Source organism: Miscanthus floridulus, chromosome 6 (assembly GCF_019320115.1).
Source record: "Miscanthus floridulus cultivar M001 chromosome 6, ASM1932011v1, whole genome shotgun sequence".
In the NCBI taxonomy this organism is placed as follows: domain Eukaryota; kingdom Viridiplantae; phylum Streptophyta; class Magnoliopsida; order Poales; family Poaceae; genus Miscanthus; species Miscanthus floridulus.
In genome coordinates this window covers 17,172,910-17,190,636 of record NC_089585.1, presented here as the reverse complement: position 1 = coordinate 17,190,636, position 17,727 = coordinate 17,172,910, and the positions used below count along the sequence as shown (strand labels likewise).

General features: G+C 43.3%; 1 protein-coding gene, 2 long non-coding RNA genes and 1 pseudogene across 5 annotated transcripts; 2 read left to right on the top strand and 2 right to left on the bottom strand.

Annotated features, from left to right (window-relative positions):
* The first annotated feature begins 1,363 nt into the window (after window positions 1-1,363).
* Window positions 1,364-4,058, top strand: LOC136461759 (hydroxycinnamoyltransferase 4-like; annotated as a pseudogene).
* Window positions 4,059-4,962: 904 nt separating this feature from the next.
* On the bottom strand, window positions 4,963-7,333 carry LOC136461782 (uncharacterized). 2 transcript variants are annotated; one of them, XR_010760446.1, is made up of 2 exons: window positions 6,476-7,333; window positions 4,963-6,211 (listed from the first exon to the last, which is right to left on the bottom strand). It is a non-coding gene; the product is annotated as an uncharacterized lncRNA (long non-coding RNA). The 2 variants fall into 2 exon arrangements; XR_010760445.1 differs by having other exon boundaries at window positions 4,963-6,148.
* Window positions 7,334-9,849: 2,516 nt separating this feature from the next.
* Window positions 9,850-13,165, top strand: LOC136461752 (probable LRR receptor-like serine/threonine-protein kinase At3g47570). Its single transcript, XM_066461057.1, has 2 exons — window positions 9,850-12,676; window positions 12,776-13,165. Exons 1-2 carry the CDS (start codon window positions 9,925-9,927, stop codon window positions 13,150-13,152), a joined length of 3,129 nt encoding a protein of 1,042 aa, XP_066317154.1. The 5' UTR covers window positions 9,850-9,924; the 3' UTR covers window positions 13,153-13,165.
* LOC136461783 (uncharacterized) lies at window positions 11,654-14,670 on the bottom strand. Of its 2 annotated transcripts, XR_010760448.1 has the most exons (5): window positions 14,421-14,670; window positions 14,202-14,327; window positions 13,969-14,087; window positions 13,771-13,872; window positions 11,654-11,790 (listed from the first exon to the last, which is right to left on the bottom strand). It is a non-coding gene; the product is annotated as an uncharacterized lncRNA (long non-coding RNA). The 2 variants fall into 2 exon arrangements; XR_010760447.1 differs by having other exon boundaries at window positions 14,202-14,670.
* Window positions 14,671-17,727: the final 3,057 nt, after the last annotated feature.

Sequence of the window (17,727 nt, the reverse complement as noted above, 5' to 3'; positions counted from 1 at the left end):
GGGGCACTAGGCAAAGCCTTTGCCGAGTGCCCGATAAAAGACACAGGGCTTTGCTGATCAATTTTTTGCCGTGTGTTCTTTGCCGAGTGCCGCACTCAGCAAAGGCTTTGCCGAGTGCAATCTGGCCTATGCCGAGTGCCTCAGGCACTCGGCAAAGAACCTGAATCCAGTAGTGATACATTTTCTATCGAACAGCAACACAATGATAACTACATACATAGCATTAAATAGCTTGTAGACAATAAGATAGACTATGTGTTGTATGACTTGTTGTATGATAAATTCGAGGTGTTACCGTGAGTTGGAACTTTTTTTGAACTAGGAGCTAAAGTTAAAATTTTAGTTTTTACTATATCTTCTCAAAAATACTTTTTGAGATCGTTTTGTTGATCCTTTTTTTACAAAATGCTTTGCCTTCACTAGAGAGGCTGCTCTATAAAAAAACCAAAGCGAAGCAAGGCAGAAGCGTATCAAACTAACTCAAATCTCGCATTAGTCAATATATCTCAAATTTAATTAGTTTTATAGAAAATGAGTATCAATATCTGTATCTCTAAGTAAGTTTACTAGATTATAAAAATATGTTTCAGAACTCATGTAATAGTATTTATTACGCATCATAAATATTAGCATCTTTCTATACATTTAGATGAACATGTGATTAATTGACTTTAAAAAACGGAGATACATTTTTCTATAATGAAGTACTTTTTATACATGCTCTAGAATAAAGGCGATGATGCTAACTACCAGCTGTCATGCGTCACCTGCTCTAGAATAAAGGCAATGATATCTCCGTGTCTCTAAAAGAATAATGTGCACGCGTCGGTGTGGCCGTGTGGGTTCCATTCTCAGATGCGAATAGAATAATGTGCACGTTGTCAGTGTGGGTTCCATTGTCAGGATCGCACTCATGCCCCTGATCGGGACTTGTTCCTAACAAATAATATCTGCAGCCTCTTTCGGGTCAAGCCGCACTATTTTCAGAAAATGACGTTGTTGGTGTTCGTGATCCCAAACGTTCACTCTTCGTCCCTTGCGGCTACAGATAAGAGCAACTACAATAATAAACTTATAGCCAAAAAGAGAGGGGAGATATGAGAGCTTCCCCTCACGCAAACTACAAGCTATGCACAAAAGCATAGATATCTGTGAGTCTAAGTAAAAGTGTATATGAGGAGGATAGAAAAAAGAAATTAAGACATGATACCACATAATAATAGAAAACTTTTTTATAGTCACACAAAAAACAACTATTGTATAACTTCTTATAACTTGATGTAAAGCCAAATACTTGGCTCTATTATTGCCCTCGCTCTAATAGTACTAACGCACATCGCTGGTTGTGTTGCGACCTATTTAATCGGTGAGTGTGAGAAGAACAAAATGAAATCGATGGATTTCGAGGTGCAGGTGGTAGAGTCATCATTTGTAACGCCAACCGAGCCGGCACCGAGGAAGGGGCCTTGGCTCTCTTCTTTAGACCTCGTGCAGGCCAACAAAGGCCACACCCCCAACGATCTACTTGTACAGCTCCAACGATGTTGCTGCTGCTGATTTCTTCAACGTGGCCAGGCTCAAGGAGGCTATGGCCAAGGCCTTGGTGGCCTTCTACCCCCTCGCCGGCCGCCTTGGCGTCAACGACGATGGCGATAGGATGGAGATCAGCTGTAACGGCGAAGGTGCACTCTTTGTTGTCGCTCACGCTGATGATCTCAGTGTCGATGACGTCAAGCAATTCAAGCCATCGCCAGAGCTGAGGAGACTGTTTGTTCCACGTATTGAGCCATCGTCCATCATAATGGCCATACAGGTCCACTACTTTTCTCTGCCTCCATGCTTTTTAGGCCACGTTCGCTGGTCTGAATCTTGGCTGAAACTGGCTGAAAAACACTGTTCTGGCTAAATTATTGTGAGAGAAAAACACTGTTCCGACTGAAAAAACAAGCCAAACAAGCCGAATATGGGGTAAGCCGAACGGGACCTTAATATTTTTCAACTTTCGACTTTCACGGTAGTCTGCTTTTTAACATTTAAATATAAATGGGAGTACATAAATTGGGTCCTCTTGTTGGTTTCACAGATGGTTTTCTATTTTATACAAATATAGTAAGCAGTTGTTTTGCTATCTAAAATTCAAAAAATATTTTAAATCAGAAAAATATGAAACTAGTATGAAAATGTTATATTAATATTTATGATCTATATATAATTATTAGGAACTAATTTATTTATGTTTCTATTGTTTTATTGCCTGTAGTCGTGTTTATTATTTATTTAAAACAAATAATAGCCAAACAACTCTAAATAAAGCACTAACAGATACATAACATTTTATAAGAAAACTGGTAGTAGCTTTAAATTTCTCCAATTTGAAATGAATTAATTATAATTTTTTAGAGATCAAATCGTATTTTTTTATTCTCGGAAAATTGAAAACCATCTATGTATATTATGGCCCTGTTTGTTTCCGCTTCTCCCAGACACGCTTGGATTATAATCTAAGCGAAGATTTTCTCGCTTCTCGTAGTTCAAATCTCTGAAGCGGCTTACCACGTAAGCGAGAATCGGTGGAAATAAGCAAAGCGTTTGGCGGGATTCTCGCTTATTTCCACCGATAAGCCGCTTATAAGCGGAAACAAACAGGGCTATATATGAATTGGCGTGCTTACGATGGCAGGTGACTTTCTTGAAGTGTGGAGGGGTGGCGTTAGGAACAGCTCTCCATCACGTCGCCATAGATGCTTCAAGTGCATTCCACTTTTTTCAGACATGGTCGGCCTTCTCCAAGCACGGTGACCACGCTGCCGTGGAGCTCCCGTGCCACGACCGCACCCTACTCCGTGCACGGTCCCCGCCCACAGTCCACCCCGACGCACTCTTGACATTGCACCCTAAGCTCATCTTCTCTGACCCTGAGGGACCTCTTGCCTTCGAAGTGTTCACCATTTCCAGGGACCAGGTCGCCTCCTTGAAGCACCTCTGCGGTGGCACGAGCACCTTTTGCGCCCTGAGCGCTCTCATCTGGCAGTGCACGTGCGTTGCGCGCCGGCTTCCACCAGATTCTGAAGTGCGCATCGTGTTCCCGGCCGACCTCCGGCGCCGGACGAGGCCACCCCTCCCGAGCCACTACTTCGGCAACGCGGTGTTCAGGCTATGCGTCACCGGCGCGGCGGGGGGAATTGGCACGGCGGCATTGGGATCCATCGCTGCCCGCATCAAGGGCACCGTCGAGCGGATGGATGACGAGCTGGTGCGGTCCGCGATTGACTACTTCGAGATGGCCGAGATGGACGAGAGACCGACTTTGAGAGGCACCCTGCCACAGACGGACCTGCATATTACCAGCTGGTTCGGTAGGCCACAGTACGATGCAGATTTTGGTTGGGGAAAACCGCAATTCATGTCGCGGGCGGAGTCCGTCCGTGGCGGCTATGTGTACTTGATGAACGATGAGGGGACGATGGACGACGGTGGTGGCAGCGGCGACGTCCGCATGCTCGTGTGCATGGAGGCTGTAAATATAAAGGAGCTAGGGCGGCTGCTTTATGCAAAGCTCTAGCAAGATGCTAGTACTGAGTACTAATAATTAGGTTTGGTAATAACAATAAGGTTTGTAACTATGTTTAAGGGGAACACATGGTCCCTTCCGTTTGATTATTAAAGCAGTCTCAATACTTGAAACCACACGAAATTCCTATATCTATTAATTTACGTAGACATTACATATAGAAACAGCTAGGTTCTCAATGAATAGGTTGTATAGAATAATTTTTTTTATCCAATCACATGTTTTCCTTCTATCTCTTCTTTAATTGAAGTGACATATTATCTTTTTGCTTAGTTGATACCATAATTAATGAATATAAGAAACAATCTAGTTTCTTGGTTGAGAGTGTCCTCATGGACCATTGATCTTAATTAAAATGAGGTGATTTGGCCGGAAACAAAGTAGGACCGGCTATATACGACCTGCCCGGGTCTGCTGGTTTGCTCGAAACGCTGGCAGGAAACCACTGACCAATTCTTTAATCTCCCTATTTTGTAGATACAGTAAAATGTTGTTTCCCCAGCATATATATATATATATATATATATATATATATATATATATATATATATATATATATATATATATATATATCTTACGTACTTCTTCCATTCTGAAATACAAGATACTAGAAACCCAGGCGCGGCTACTACATCGTCCAGGTCAGGGTGTTTTTTGCACTGAACATTGATTTTGGGCTTGCCATGCAGCTTGCAGTAAAAAAGGGATGTCAAGTAGATGTGTCTTGCTCGAATATTGGGCATTTGCATTAAGTTGGCTTCCCTCAATTTCTGGCTTCTTCACCCTGATAGTAGTCGATTAAGCTAATGAAAAAAGTTCATGTAACAATTGACGTAGAAAAGAATAGACTGGTACCAGGTATTCGGCCAGGTTTTGTATAAAGCGCAGAGGGAGGGAAGAGATTTTACTATACATAGCGGTAGTCTGCAACTGCAACTGTGCATCGGCAAGGCTGACTGGAAAACAATGAAAGTGCAATAAATTTCAACAGTTCAAGACATTCTGAATTCTTCACATATTACACGGTTTTAGTGTTGCCAGGTCTTACCGTTTTGTTTTTGTAAAAACATATAAGTCTGTAGGTGAAGTTGAAGCAAAATACATTGTCAAAACAAATATAATTAGTGTGAGGAAGATTTATTATTGTGCTGCTGCACAAAACGTGTGCAATTGTGAAATAGACAGCTTGCTTTCTCATTGCTTATGAAAGAACAAAGTACCATATTATGTATGTGACAGTATGTAGGTATTGAACAAATGGGAGACAAATTGAGAAGGAGCAAGCTCATAATGCAAGAATAATAGGAAACTTATATAACTGAAACTGAGCCTGAATCTATGGTGAAATGGATGTTTACACAAATTTCGAGCACCTTTTTGAAGCAACAAAGTGATCATCCATCGTTGGTTTCAAGCACCGCTATGAACTCAAATTTTTTGATAAAGTATATATCATTACAATGAAGGGCGGGCCTGTGGTAGAGTCTTACCGCCTGTGACCGGAAGGTCCTGGGTTCGAGGTGCGGTCTTCTCGCATTGCATAGGCGAGGGTAAGGCTTGCCACTGACACCCTTCCCCAGACCCCGCACAGAGCGGGAGCTCTCTGCACTGGGTACGCCCTTTTTTTATATATTAGTACAATACTCCAGATTTACATAGAATCAAAATAGGGCTTAATGGACGCCTTGGTAATCGTCATCACCTCTAATCCAGCAATCCTACATGTATCATTAGTAGCAAGCGCTATGACTAACGAGGCTAATCTCTTGATCCCCATGACGATAACAAATCATGTTTCCACTTCACATCAAAGCATCAAGGATTGTAGATACATGTAAGATTAATGTGGTAATCTTATACTATCAGGCAGCGATGAATTGAAGGAAATACGTTTTCAGTATAATCACACTTAATTTAGTAAATAGAAATATTCTTTAGTCTATTTTTTTTTGAAAGAAAAAGGGCAGGAGCTCTGCCTTGCATTTAAGGAGGAAAGAATTTTCTTTAGTCTACAACACCATAGTTGGTTCTTTTTTCTGAGGTACTGTGAAAGGTGGAACACTGAACTGTTATAATATGGGAAAGAGATATATGTGCAGGTATAGACTGACAGATGAGCTGAAAATTAAAGAAAAGAGTTAAGCTTGTGTGGAATGAGGAAACTAAGATGGGCAGCTGCTATAGGTGTGGCCAAACATGAAGAAGCCATGTTCTGAAGATTAGTTTAACTTAAAAAGGGCCATACTGAGCTATACATCAAGAAACTACGATTATTTCCTCATGGCTAACCAGGTATATCCTTCTCCAAAGGCATTCACGTTGAACTCTCTACGACCAGGCTCTGTTTGGTTTACAACACCTGCAAGTTTAGGTAAATGCCCAAAAGAAGCACAAAACGAAAGCAACTACTAGTTGAGAATCTTACCTCTCATTGAGAATTTTAGCAAAGTATTGATTAGAGAAATTTCATTTTAATAGGCTTCTTCCTTGGATGTAATTTTCTGCACCTAGGGTATAGTTGCTTGCCCATATAGTAATCCTCGCTTGTCGATGTAGTAATCCTCCTCTTCTTCATCTCTACATATAGTAATTTGTAAAGAACTGTTTCAGTTCGATCAAACCATGATTGCTAGAAGAATCCTGTAAAACAGTAGGCTACTCAATAATTATGCAAAGCAATAAGAAAAAGCACGAAAAGGACATGTGAAGTCTTTTTTGTTGAGCATTCCAGATGTAGTCATGTGGACTAATTGCCATTGAATGACATAAACATCTGATATAAATTGTCATCGCAAGTCCTCAAATTAAAACTTCTCTGTTCATGTTACCAAAGTGGCCTAGACATTGTGTCGAACACATGACATGCAGGGTAGATGAAGAGGACGTGAAAAAAGAACATGTTACCAGGGAAGGGATTTGAGCAGGCAGACGAAGAGGACTAGAGCAGAGGCTGTCCTGCTAGTGCACCATGACGAACAGCTCATCGTTGAGACTCGAGATCATAGATATTGCAGAAGCAGAAGTACTTGCTCCATTTGGGGACCACAAGCTCCCACCCCGCGGCAGCAGCTAGCACCGCGGCCGGCGCCTCGGCGTCGCTGTCCAGGAGCCGCACGGACCGCTAGGACGCCGTGGAGCACGCGAACTCCGCCCCACGCGACGCCGACGGCGCGCGCCTGCCGTTGGAGATGGTGTTGAGGAACCCCGCGAATCACGCGCCGGGCGGCTTGCGGAGGTCCCTCAGCTTGGCGCAGATGTTGGCGCCGGCCTTCTTGGCGGCCTTCTTCTTCTCCAACGCGGGCGCGGGCGCCTCGCACCCCGGTGGCCGCCGTGCTGGCGGCGACGCTCGTGCACCGTCGCCTGCCTCCTCAATTCTTCTATGGCCACATCGTGTCGGATCGGAATGCGGACTTCACAACAGAACAGAGAGAAGAGAAGGGTTGTGCGATCGACCGTGGTTGGACGAGCACAACCGTCATGCACCTGTCCTCCCCGGTTGAGAGATACAGTATCTCCTACTGATTGGTATTGTTACAAAGACCTTCAGTTTTGCCTTATGATACATGTAAAATTACTAGTGGTTTTTATCCTTCCTAATTCTACAAAAGTACGTACCTCTGTCTAGACGGTGGTTCTGAATGTGGAGCGCTAGATATATTTTGCCCATGAACACGCGACCAGCATCAGCAAACACCACAAAATATCTCAGTATATAAAATTAACAAATAAATGAATAAAAAGGAAGTTGTATGGTCACCCAGTCAGTATCATGCCAAGGTTTTTCCACACAAGCTGGCGCCATCGAGCACCACTGCGGTCTACATACGGGATAGCAAGTTGCCGCAACAAAACAGAGCGATAAAAATCCCACGACTGAGGGTGACATTTTTTCTCAATGCCTATTGTTTCTGTTTCAGGTGGACGTCGTAAAAACAGTTGTCGGTGTTGGAGCGACCCTTATCGGTTGCTCATTTGGCAACTTGTACATGTCATGCATGCCTACTGAACACTGAAGACTGACTCAAAGTCCACAGAAAATGCTAACGTAGCAGCGAACACGTACTTTTGGCAGCCGCACATGTACATGTCATGGCGGCACATGATAACGTGATCCGCTGTTATATAAATTAAAAATGGCATCAGCAGGCTGCAAAACACAGCCCATCATTTCCACAAGCTAGGTCGCTCGGCCTTGGGCCAAACGTTTTCGACGATGTCAGTCGGAGGGAGTGCTCCATGTTGAGAGATGCAGAGGACATGGACTTCCTTGGAGGACGGCTGTCCGAAAGGCTGGATCTTTCACTCCTATTTATGACCAGATATTAGAAGGAAGAAAATGCCACACTGTTGACTTCCTTTTCCTCGAGGATTTCCACAAGCTGATTCATTGACTGTAGAAAGATTTTTGTGTGCAGGTCGTTATATCATATCACTGTTTTCCGTAAGTCATTGGCCCATTGCTGTATTCACATCAGCGTCCTGGCGCATGCCTTGGCCTTTGCTCTCCACCTAATAGCCTGATAAGGACGGACACTCCCAATACAAAAACTAGAAAAGTTTCCATATATATTAATTATACTACTAGATAAGTATTTTGCTAATGTGATAGTAGATTTATCGAAGAGAGATGAGAAAAAGAAAGAAATCATTTCTACATTAAGAAACGGAGTCTTCATGTGCAACGTGATATTCTCTCCCTCTCTCCTACATGGACATATTAAAGAGAGCATTATGGTCGTCCTCAACCGGAAGTACCAAATTGCTAACGAGAGAAACAATAAAAATAGAAACAATATGGAACAGACTATACGCATACCGTCATAGAGCTAAGAGAGCTTTTTTTAGTCCGTACAAGATTAGCGCTGCGGCCAATGAAATTGCTGGTAAGCCGGCGATTTAGAAATCGTTAGGGACGCGCTAAGGCTATTCCAAGTGCTAGTTCTTTACATAGTTTCCAAAAGTGAGATAAATATTTAAATGAAGCATGGTGTTTTGAAATGGAATGCTTTCAGTTAAGTTTCATTTAGCTTCCAATTAATTAGTAACAGTGCACGCTGGTTTCATCCCAATGAAACTCATCTTCTCTCTCTTCTTATAATTTCTGTCATGTCATTATTTTTCTGATGTGTCTGCTTATTCAGTGAAAATGAATTTGCGGGTGCCCCAACGCTGGCGACATCGTTGATCTTCGCACATCGTTAGTGGGTGTGGGACGTGTGGTCTGGTCGTGCTCCATTACTGACGACCCAAGGACTTAGAATAATGATGTTTGCACGAAAGGGAGAAAAATGTGTCCTCGCCAAAAAAAAAAACACACGAAAGGGAGAAAAATAGCAGGTCGGTATATTCCTAACGACTCTTAGAGCCGTGCATAAGTGTTTGGTGGTGCGGTGGTGACTTACCGTCAAGTACCAGCACAGCTGAGGAACGCACTTAACTGGGTAATAGAGACGTTAGAGGGTGATAGAGCAAAGTGCCAAGGAGCACATATATAAAGTTGCTTGGTGGCAACCAGCAAGGCTCACTGACGCATCATTAGAGACGTTACATGATTCGCAGTATAAATAGCACCACCAAGCAGAGTTTATTTAGCAAACAACTATTACTGCTGTCTGTCGGTCGATCACAGCACACAGATACCAAAAACCATCCAACAATGGCATGGCGCTGCGCTCGCCAAGCTTGCTGCTGCTCCTGCTGCTATCCTCCTTGGTCAATGTCTCCGCACTCAGTGCCCTACAATGTTTTAAATAGCTGGCTAGGCCATTTAGTTATCTATGTTCCAAAACAGGTTATAGCCAGCTATAGCGATAACTAATGGCTAACTTGTATATGGAAAATCTTGATGATCCCTGACTGCCCTGCACAGGTAAGCAACTAGCTTACCAGCACACACACTCACTCACTATGGCTAGAGGCAGAAGAAGAGATTGAGAACAGCGCGCGCGCACACTCAGCACAAGCACCAGCGTTGGCCGAAGCCATGCTCTTTGGTTTGTGACAACTGAACTAAGTATTCCATTGCCCTTTGGATGGAATATATACAACTCTAATTGTACCTTTACCAGGTAGATAGTTGTTGGCCAATTACCTACTCCTGAGTACAAGCACAGGAGAGCTGAGGAACGCACTTAACTGGGCAATAGAGACGTTACAGGGTTATAGAGCAAAGTGCCGAGGAGTATTATCTGAAGTTGCTTGGGGGCAGCCGGCAAGGCTCATTCAGTGTCACTGATGCATCATTAGAGACGTCGCAGTATAAATAGCACCCCCGAGCAGTGTCTACTTAGCAAACAACTACTACTGCTGTCTCTTGGTCGATCATAGCATATAGATACCAAAAACAATCCAACATGGGTGGCATGGCGCTGCGCTCGCCGAGCTTCCTGCTGCTGCTGCTATCCTCCTTGGTCACCGTCTCCGCACTTAGTGCCATAGAAGGTGACGAGGAGGCCACGTTGCTGGCTTTCAAAGCAGCGGCAATCAGCAACGGGTACAACGACCCACTTGCTTCGTGGAACCACAGCACCACCGGTGGGTACTGCAGCTGGGAGGGCGTAAGGTGTCGGGGCACACACCGCCGAGTGGTGGCGTTGAGCCTCCCATCCTATCAGCTCACTGGCATCCTCTCTCCTGCCATTGGAAACCTATCATCCTTGAGGATTCTGAACCTGAGCTCCAATGGGTTCAGCAGGAACATCCCAGCGAGCCTTGGTCGTCCGCGCCATCTCTATATCCTCGACTTGAGTCACAATGCCTTTTCTGGCTTACTTCCCGCCAACTTGAGCTCTTGCACCAGTCTAATGACCATGGTCATTAGATCCAACAATCTCAGCGGGAACGTGCCCCTTGAGATCGGTCATAACCTGAAGCATCTCAAGGTGCTCAACCTGAACGGCAACAACCTTACGGGACAGATCCCGGCGTCGCTGGCTAACTTGTCATCGTTGAGTAATTTTAGTCTCGCATTCAACCAGCTCGAAGGTACCATCCCGACTAGCATTGGCGTCCTCAAGGACCTCAGTGTTCTTGATCTCGCCTTCAACAACCTCTCAGGCGAGCCCCCGATATCCCTTTACAATTTGTCTTCCATGGAAGTAGTGCAGGTTCAGCGGAACAAGCTCAGTGGTAGCCTTCCTACCGATATCGGCAGCAGGTTCCCCAGCATGCGAATCCTCCGTATATATAAAAACCAGTTCACGGGGATCATCCCTGCTTCACTCTCCAACCTCACATCGCTCCAAGTACTCGACCTCTGGCAGAATATGCTTAAAGGACATGTGCCTAGCACGATTGGGAGAATACGAGCTCTGCAAAAACTATACTTGTCCGACAACATGCTAGAAGCTGACGATGGGAAGGGGTGGGAATTTATTGCTTCTTTGTCAAACTGCAGCCAGCTCAAAGTATTAGATCTCTCTAACATCACCGCTTTCACTGGACACCTACCAAGCTCAATAGTGAATCTCTCAACAACCCTGCAGTTCCTCGACTTTAGTGCTACTGGGATTTGGAGAAGCATCCCCTCGGCCATCGGCAATCTGGTGGGCCTTGAATTCCTTGATGCTCATGATGCCTCCATATCCGGAGTAATTCCAGATGGCATCGGCAAGCTAGGAAACTTGACTGAAATTTATCTGTACAATAGTAACTTGTCTGGCCAAATACCTTCATCTATCGGAAATCTCTCAAAGTTAGCTATCCTTAATGCATTTAGTAGCAATCTAGAGGGTCCAATTCCGCCAACCATAGGGAAGCTGAAGAGTTTATTTGCCCTTGTTTTGTCAAGTAACCACCTGAACGGTTCGATTCCAAGAGAGATTTTTGAACTTTCTTTCAGTTACTTAGAATTGTCAAACAATTCACTATCAGGACCTCTTCACTCCCAGGTCGATAGCTTACAAAACCTTAACGGACTATTTCTATCGGGGAACCAGTTGTCTGGCGAGATACCTGAAAGTATTGGGAAGTGTACAGTGCTGCAAGAACTTTGGTTGGACGATAACTTATTTAACGGAAGCATACCCCAATATCTAAACAAGGCTCTAACTACACTCAACCTTTCAGTGAATGAGTTGTCCGGTAGTATTCCAGATGCCATTGGAAGTATCAGCGGACTGGAACAATTGTATTTGGCGCACAACAATTTGTCAGGACCAATCCCTGCAGTTCTACAGAATTTAACAGCATTGTGGATGTTGGATTTGTCCTTCAACAATCTGCAAGGGGAAGTGCCAAAAGAAGGGATTTTCAGAAATTTTGCTAACCTGACAATCACCGGAAACAACAAGCTTTGTGGAGGAATACCCCAGTTTCATTTAGTTCCATGCAACACAGATTCTGTGAAAAAGAACAGAGGGAAGTCGAAGTATCTTAAAATAGCACTAGCAACAACCTTTGCACTCTTACTATTAGCTATTGTCATTGCACTCTTGATCTACAGGAAGCAAAGAAGAAAGCAGAAGGGTGCATTCGAACCACCAATGGTTGAGGAACAGTTCGAAAGAGTTTCTTATCATGCTTTATCAAACGGAACCAATGGATTCTCCGAAGCCGATTTGCTTGGTAAAGGGAGCTATGGGACAGTCTATAAATGTGCTTTTCAATCTGAGGAAACTGTTGTAGCTGTGAAGGTTTTTGACCTTCAGCAATCAGGCTCTACTAGAAGTTTTGTAGCCGAATGTGAGGCACTGAGAAGGGTGTGTCACCGCTGCCTCATGAAGATCATCACATGCTGCTCAAGCATCAATGAACAAGGTCAGGATTTCAAGGCATTGGTTTTTGAGTTCATGCCGAATGGTAGTTTGAATCGTTGGCTGTATACAGAATCTGGCATGCCCACTTTGAACAATACTCTCAGCCTTGCACAAAGGCTCAATATCGCTGCTGATATCATGGATGCTCTGGATTATCTTCATAATCACTGCCAGCCACCAATCATCCACTGTGATCTCAAACCAAGCAACATCCTTCTTGCAGAAGACATGAGTGCCCGAGTTGGAGATTTTGGCATATCTAGAATCATATCAGAAAGTGAAAGTATAATTCTGCAAATTTCCAATAGCACAATTGGCATAAGAGGCTCCATTGGCTATGTTGCTCCTGGTAAATGCTATGTTTTTGTTTTATTTTTTTCTTTATTCCAAATCCTTCTATAAATATGGCATGCTAATCAACACTTCTTTTTCTTTTGCGTAATAATAGAGTATGGTGAAGGTTCTTCCATCACAACTTTTGGTGATGTTTATAGCCTTGGCATATTGCTGCTCGAGGTTTTCACAGGAAGGAGCCCAACAGATGATATGTTTAGAGGTTCAATGGATCTACATAAGTTTTCTGAGGATGCTCTTCCAGATAAAATCTGGGAGATAGCCGATACGACAATGTGGCTGCACACTAGCACCTATGACAGCAATACAAGAAACATAATTGAGAAATGTTTGGTTCATGTCATTGCTCTTGGGGTATCCTGCTCGAGAAAACAACCTAGAGAGAGGACACTGATACAAGATGCCGTCAACGAGATGCATGCTATCAGAGATTCATACCTCAAGTGTGCCACAGGAATGATTTTGCAGTAATTTTCAAACAACAGTGAATAAGTAGAGTTGAAATTGGACAAGCTGTTTATGATATTTCGACTCTGTTATTCCATCATTAAAATATTTGTAGGTTGTCACTTACATTAAATAAATGCAGATATGTATGATGCTTCGACTCTATTATTCTGTCCTTAGACATCTGGATTTGTTAAGTTCAGATTTATGCAAGTAGATTGGTTATGTGAAATACAAGGAACAGTACATAAATCAAATAAGAAAACTGTTTGTTTCCCTATAGTTTGTTCGATGGTACAATTTAACTCAAAATCAGTTATCTTTGCACATTTCATCAGGTATAGGGGTGCTCTGAGATCTATACAATTATAAGGTATATAGCATTGGCATGTTATTTCTTCGTATGTTCACATTCAACATTACGAAGAGTAGATCAAGTATAGGGAGTGCTCTGAGAACTTTCAACGTTGTTATTTAAACAATCTCGCTACATGTGTAGTCAAAGAATATCATTATGAAGAGTAGATCAAGGATTTTGTTTCTTTATTTGAGGATTTATGCCTTCAGGCTTGCTATGTCCTGCTCAAAACATATCCAAGGACCGAATGATGGTGAGAGATGCACGATGTCAGAGGTTCATACCTCATGTTTCCCTGTTAGCTATAGAAGATGCCAGCAGCAGGCATTTGCAAGAGGAATGATCACAACTGAAGGTAGATTAGGAAATGCTGCCACCTGAAATAACTGAAGACATATATGCTGTTAGAATTGGAGTTTCTCCCTCTTTTGGATCTGTATTTTTCTCGAGTGAAAAGGGAAAACAAATGCTTGGAGGTTTACCTTCTTAAGATATATTAGTAGATGTTTGAACCTCCAGAGCAGTGGGCACATATCACTATTCATTCACCTTACTCCACATCCTCATTTCAATCATTTGTCAAAATACGATAAATGAGTGGCTTGAAAATTTGGACATATGCATTTCACAAGACAACTGGTTCAGAATAACCATCTGGAACAAAGGAACAATGAAGTTCACAGAAATTCAACCAAGCAGGCCAGCTCAAACTTACTATTGTCTATATGGCAGTCAGGGTCAGAGCAGTGGAAGATGTAGGAATTCAGAAAACATCTGATTTGCTTGCCGAGCATCCACTTCCATTCACAATTTCACTTGCCGTGCTGTTGGCTGCTGCGTGCTGCTTACGGATAAATAAAATAAAATGAGGCACCACAACCACCAACAGCACTGAACAGCCACAACAGGTACGAGAGGTCAGAAGGAGGCAGGCCTAAGAGAACTCGGTGACGATCTTGGTGCTTTGGGGACGGCGTGCTTGGCGAGCTCGCTGGGGACGACGAGGCGGACGGAGGTCGGGGTACCGCGGCAGCTTCTCCATGATGAGCACACTATTGAGGGAGCTCGTGGTGGACAGAGGCACAGAGCCTTCAAGGAGATGCAATGTGTCGGCTTCTTCTTCTTCCCCGCTCGGTCTTTCTTCACCCCTCATCGGCTCACCACCGCCCGCCACCCGCCGCCCGGGTCACCATCGTCCACGGGGATCCAACTTCTCCGCCGCCCCCAAGTCGGGCCTCCTCCGTGGGCTTTCTTGACAGGGAGTTCAGTGTTGGGCTGAAAGACAGAAAAACACGGCCCTGGACTGGAAACGCGATCCCCTCCGTCGGCATGTTTGCTTTGTGCGCTGTTAAGCCCAAGCCCAACATAAAAGGAGCTAGTTTGCTCGGCTTTGGGCCAAATGTTTTTTCAGCGACGATGTCAGCCAGAGAGCTCCACGTTGAGATTATTTGACTCATGTCACTTCCCACGAGCATTCAGATATCAGAAGTAAGAAAATGCCATACTGTAGAAAGATTGAACTGCTAGCCATTGACTGCAGTACGGGGAGGCGAGAGCTGAGTGAGCCTGAGAACTGAGAGCACGGGCTAAGCAATGACTAAGAAACACAAAGACGAACGCAACAGTGTATGTGCGGAACTGAATGGGTTAACTTTGTAAGCGTGTACGTGATTGTGTGCGTGCGTGCGTTGAGTTGCTGGCGCCGCCTGTGCCTCCTAAGAGCAAGTATAATAGCAGACTGTAAGCTGACTAAATGCTGAGGTGGAGGAGGGAGGGGAGGAGAGAGAGGAGAAGCGGGCTGTAAGCTTACAGCCGGCTTGGGCACAAGAACCAAGAAAGTATGTGAGAGAGACACGTGGGCCATGTATTAACTGTAAAGAGCTAACTACTGTATGAGTGGGCTGAGAGAAGGCTGCAAGGAACCTTACAGCCAGTAAGCCGGCTGTATTATTAGCCTTGCTCTAAACGAGGCGTGTGCGAGTTAGAGAGAGAGAGAGCGCGCGCGCATCAAATTTGCTACCCCGCACTCCGCTAGATAGCTGAGCTGACGTACGAGAGTCTCGTCGGTCACTGTTGGGGGCTAGGAAACTGCTGCTGCAGAGAATCTCGTCGTTGTTAGGATAGGACGAAGCCCGATATGGTTCAGTAGCTGAACACCAACATGAGTCATGGCGAGCTTAATTGGAAATCTTTTTCTGAAAAGTGGAATCCAAAGTTCTTTTGTATTATTAGTTTGAAAAGGTTCTATAATGTCGGGTTTAAATGTTCTTTGATTTTCTTTTTTGAGAAGGATGGTAAGAGTCGGAACTGCTCGTAGAGCAGGCGGTTAAGCCCCAAGGGTGGGAGGCCTGGGGCACGATCTTGGTTCCTACAATGGCCTCCAGAAAGGCCCGGTCAAGTGGCCCTTAAAAAAAAGGAGGGTAAGAGTTCTACCTTTTAATTAAGAGAGGAAAAAGATCTTACACATTCGAGATTTTTTTTTATGAATACACACTCGAGAAATTAACAACTCCCCTAGAAAAACAAGACCACACAGGTCTGCGTGACCACGCCCCACCAAGGGTGTTACACACAAGGGCAACACAAAAAGAACTACCCTACAGTAGCCGCTAGTGCCCTCTTACGCAATTAGATATCTTCTTTAACTCTTGAGGCAACTTGTTCTACCGTTTGGAAGCTATTTGTAAAAATCTTTTTGTTTCTTTCTATCTCGAGATTCCACATTACATAGACGACCATGCCATTGAAGCGTCGTCGCTTGTCCTTTGGAACCTTTAGAAGCTGCAGCCTCCGACACCAAGAACTGATCTATGAAGAGTCAACATTATGCTAGATTAGTTCCACATCGAAGTGCTCCCACATCAAAACTTCGTTCCACACTGTTAGCTGGCTGATAAGCCCTGGCTGAAATCAACAAGCGAATAGGCTGGAGATCGGCAAAAAAGACAAAGCAATCACAACTGCAGGCCGATCTGTAGTGGTATGAGCGTCCAAGAAAAAAATGCACTTATTTTCTGTATGTCCTTTTTTAAATTAGGCTCGGCTGATATCTCATGTAGGTTTCTTTGAATTGCATTCAGTATGTGAACTGGGTGGAGTACACACCATCGGCAGTCCATTTCCAGATTGTGGAATCATGCACCTCGGGCATCATTTTGGATTCTAATCCATAAGGAGATGAATTCTTCAACATGTGTGGTTGTTGTGATAATGTCTCGGAGGGAAAGAATCTACACATTGTTTAGCAGCTCCTGATGGACTCTTCTTCTTTTTTTCTCTGGTTTATTGAATTAACACAAAAGTTTCTTGATAAAAAAATTGTAATATAATAGTCAAAAATATATGTTCCTTCGTACAAAGTATTTATATAAGTACAAAGTTTGCAAATCCATTACTCCCTCTGTCCCAACTTAGAATTCAGTTTAGCTTGCCCTGAATAAAACTTCTTTGTGTGAGCAAGTTTTTTTTTAAAAAAATATTAATATTTATATATGTTTAAATGAATACTCAATCAAAATATATTTATGGGGAACTTAATAATCAAAGTACTTTGATGTTTTAGATGTTGATATATCTTACCATAAACTTAGTTAAAATTTAAGACAACTGATTTAGAACAAAGCCGGAGCGAACTATAATTTCTAAATAGAAATGGAATATAGCCTATGATTATATTGTATAAAGTTTCTACGTGCGTGCGTTGTGGGTATTGCGTTGCACCGTGTAATTCTAAAAAAAAAGGAAGGCGACGGGCTCTAGAGAAAAAGAGAGGAAGACACTTCAGTTGGTGGTAAGGGCACCTACAATAACAAAGTCAATTTACTCGCTATAGTGATATCCATGTAAGATATAGACAAGTAGATCAATTTTCCAGCAATTTATTACTATAATAACTCTCATTTCTTAAATTAGTGTAGGGTCCACAAGTAAATATTTTTTTAATACTCCAAGTCACCATCTCTCCAACAGTGAGACGGCCTGACAAATCATGAGACCCATTCAACATCAAATGATGTCTAGCAAGAGTCGCCAGACGGAGCGACCAAATATTCTCTCTCTTGCTCCCTCTCTCCTATACATACATGGACATGTTAAAGGGAGCACTAATCCCATTGCAAATTTCTATATGCGGTTTCCAAAAGTGAGATATGGATGTTAAATAAAACAAAATCCACAATGTACATTGTTCATTTCACAGTTTCATACATCTAAATATTTTAAATGTTGCATCGTATTATGAA

Coding starts and splice junctions, on each gene's coding strand:
- LOC136461752 (XM_066461057.1), top strand. CDS start 9,925: ATGGGTGGCATGGCGCTGCGCTCGCCGAGCTTCCTGCTGCTGCTGCTA. Junction 12,677..12,775: donor CATTGGCTATGTTGCTCCTG/GTAAATGCTATG, acceptor GCGTAATAATAG/AGTATGGTGAAGGTTCTTCC.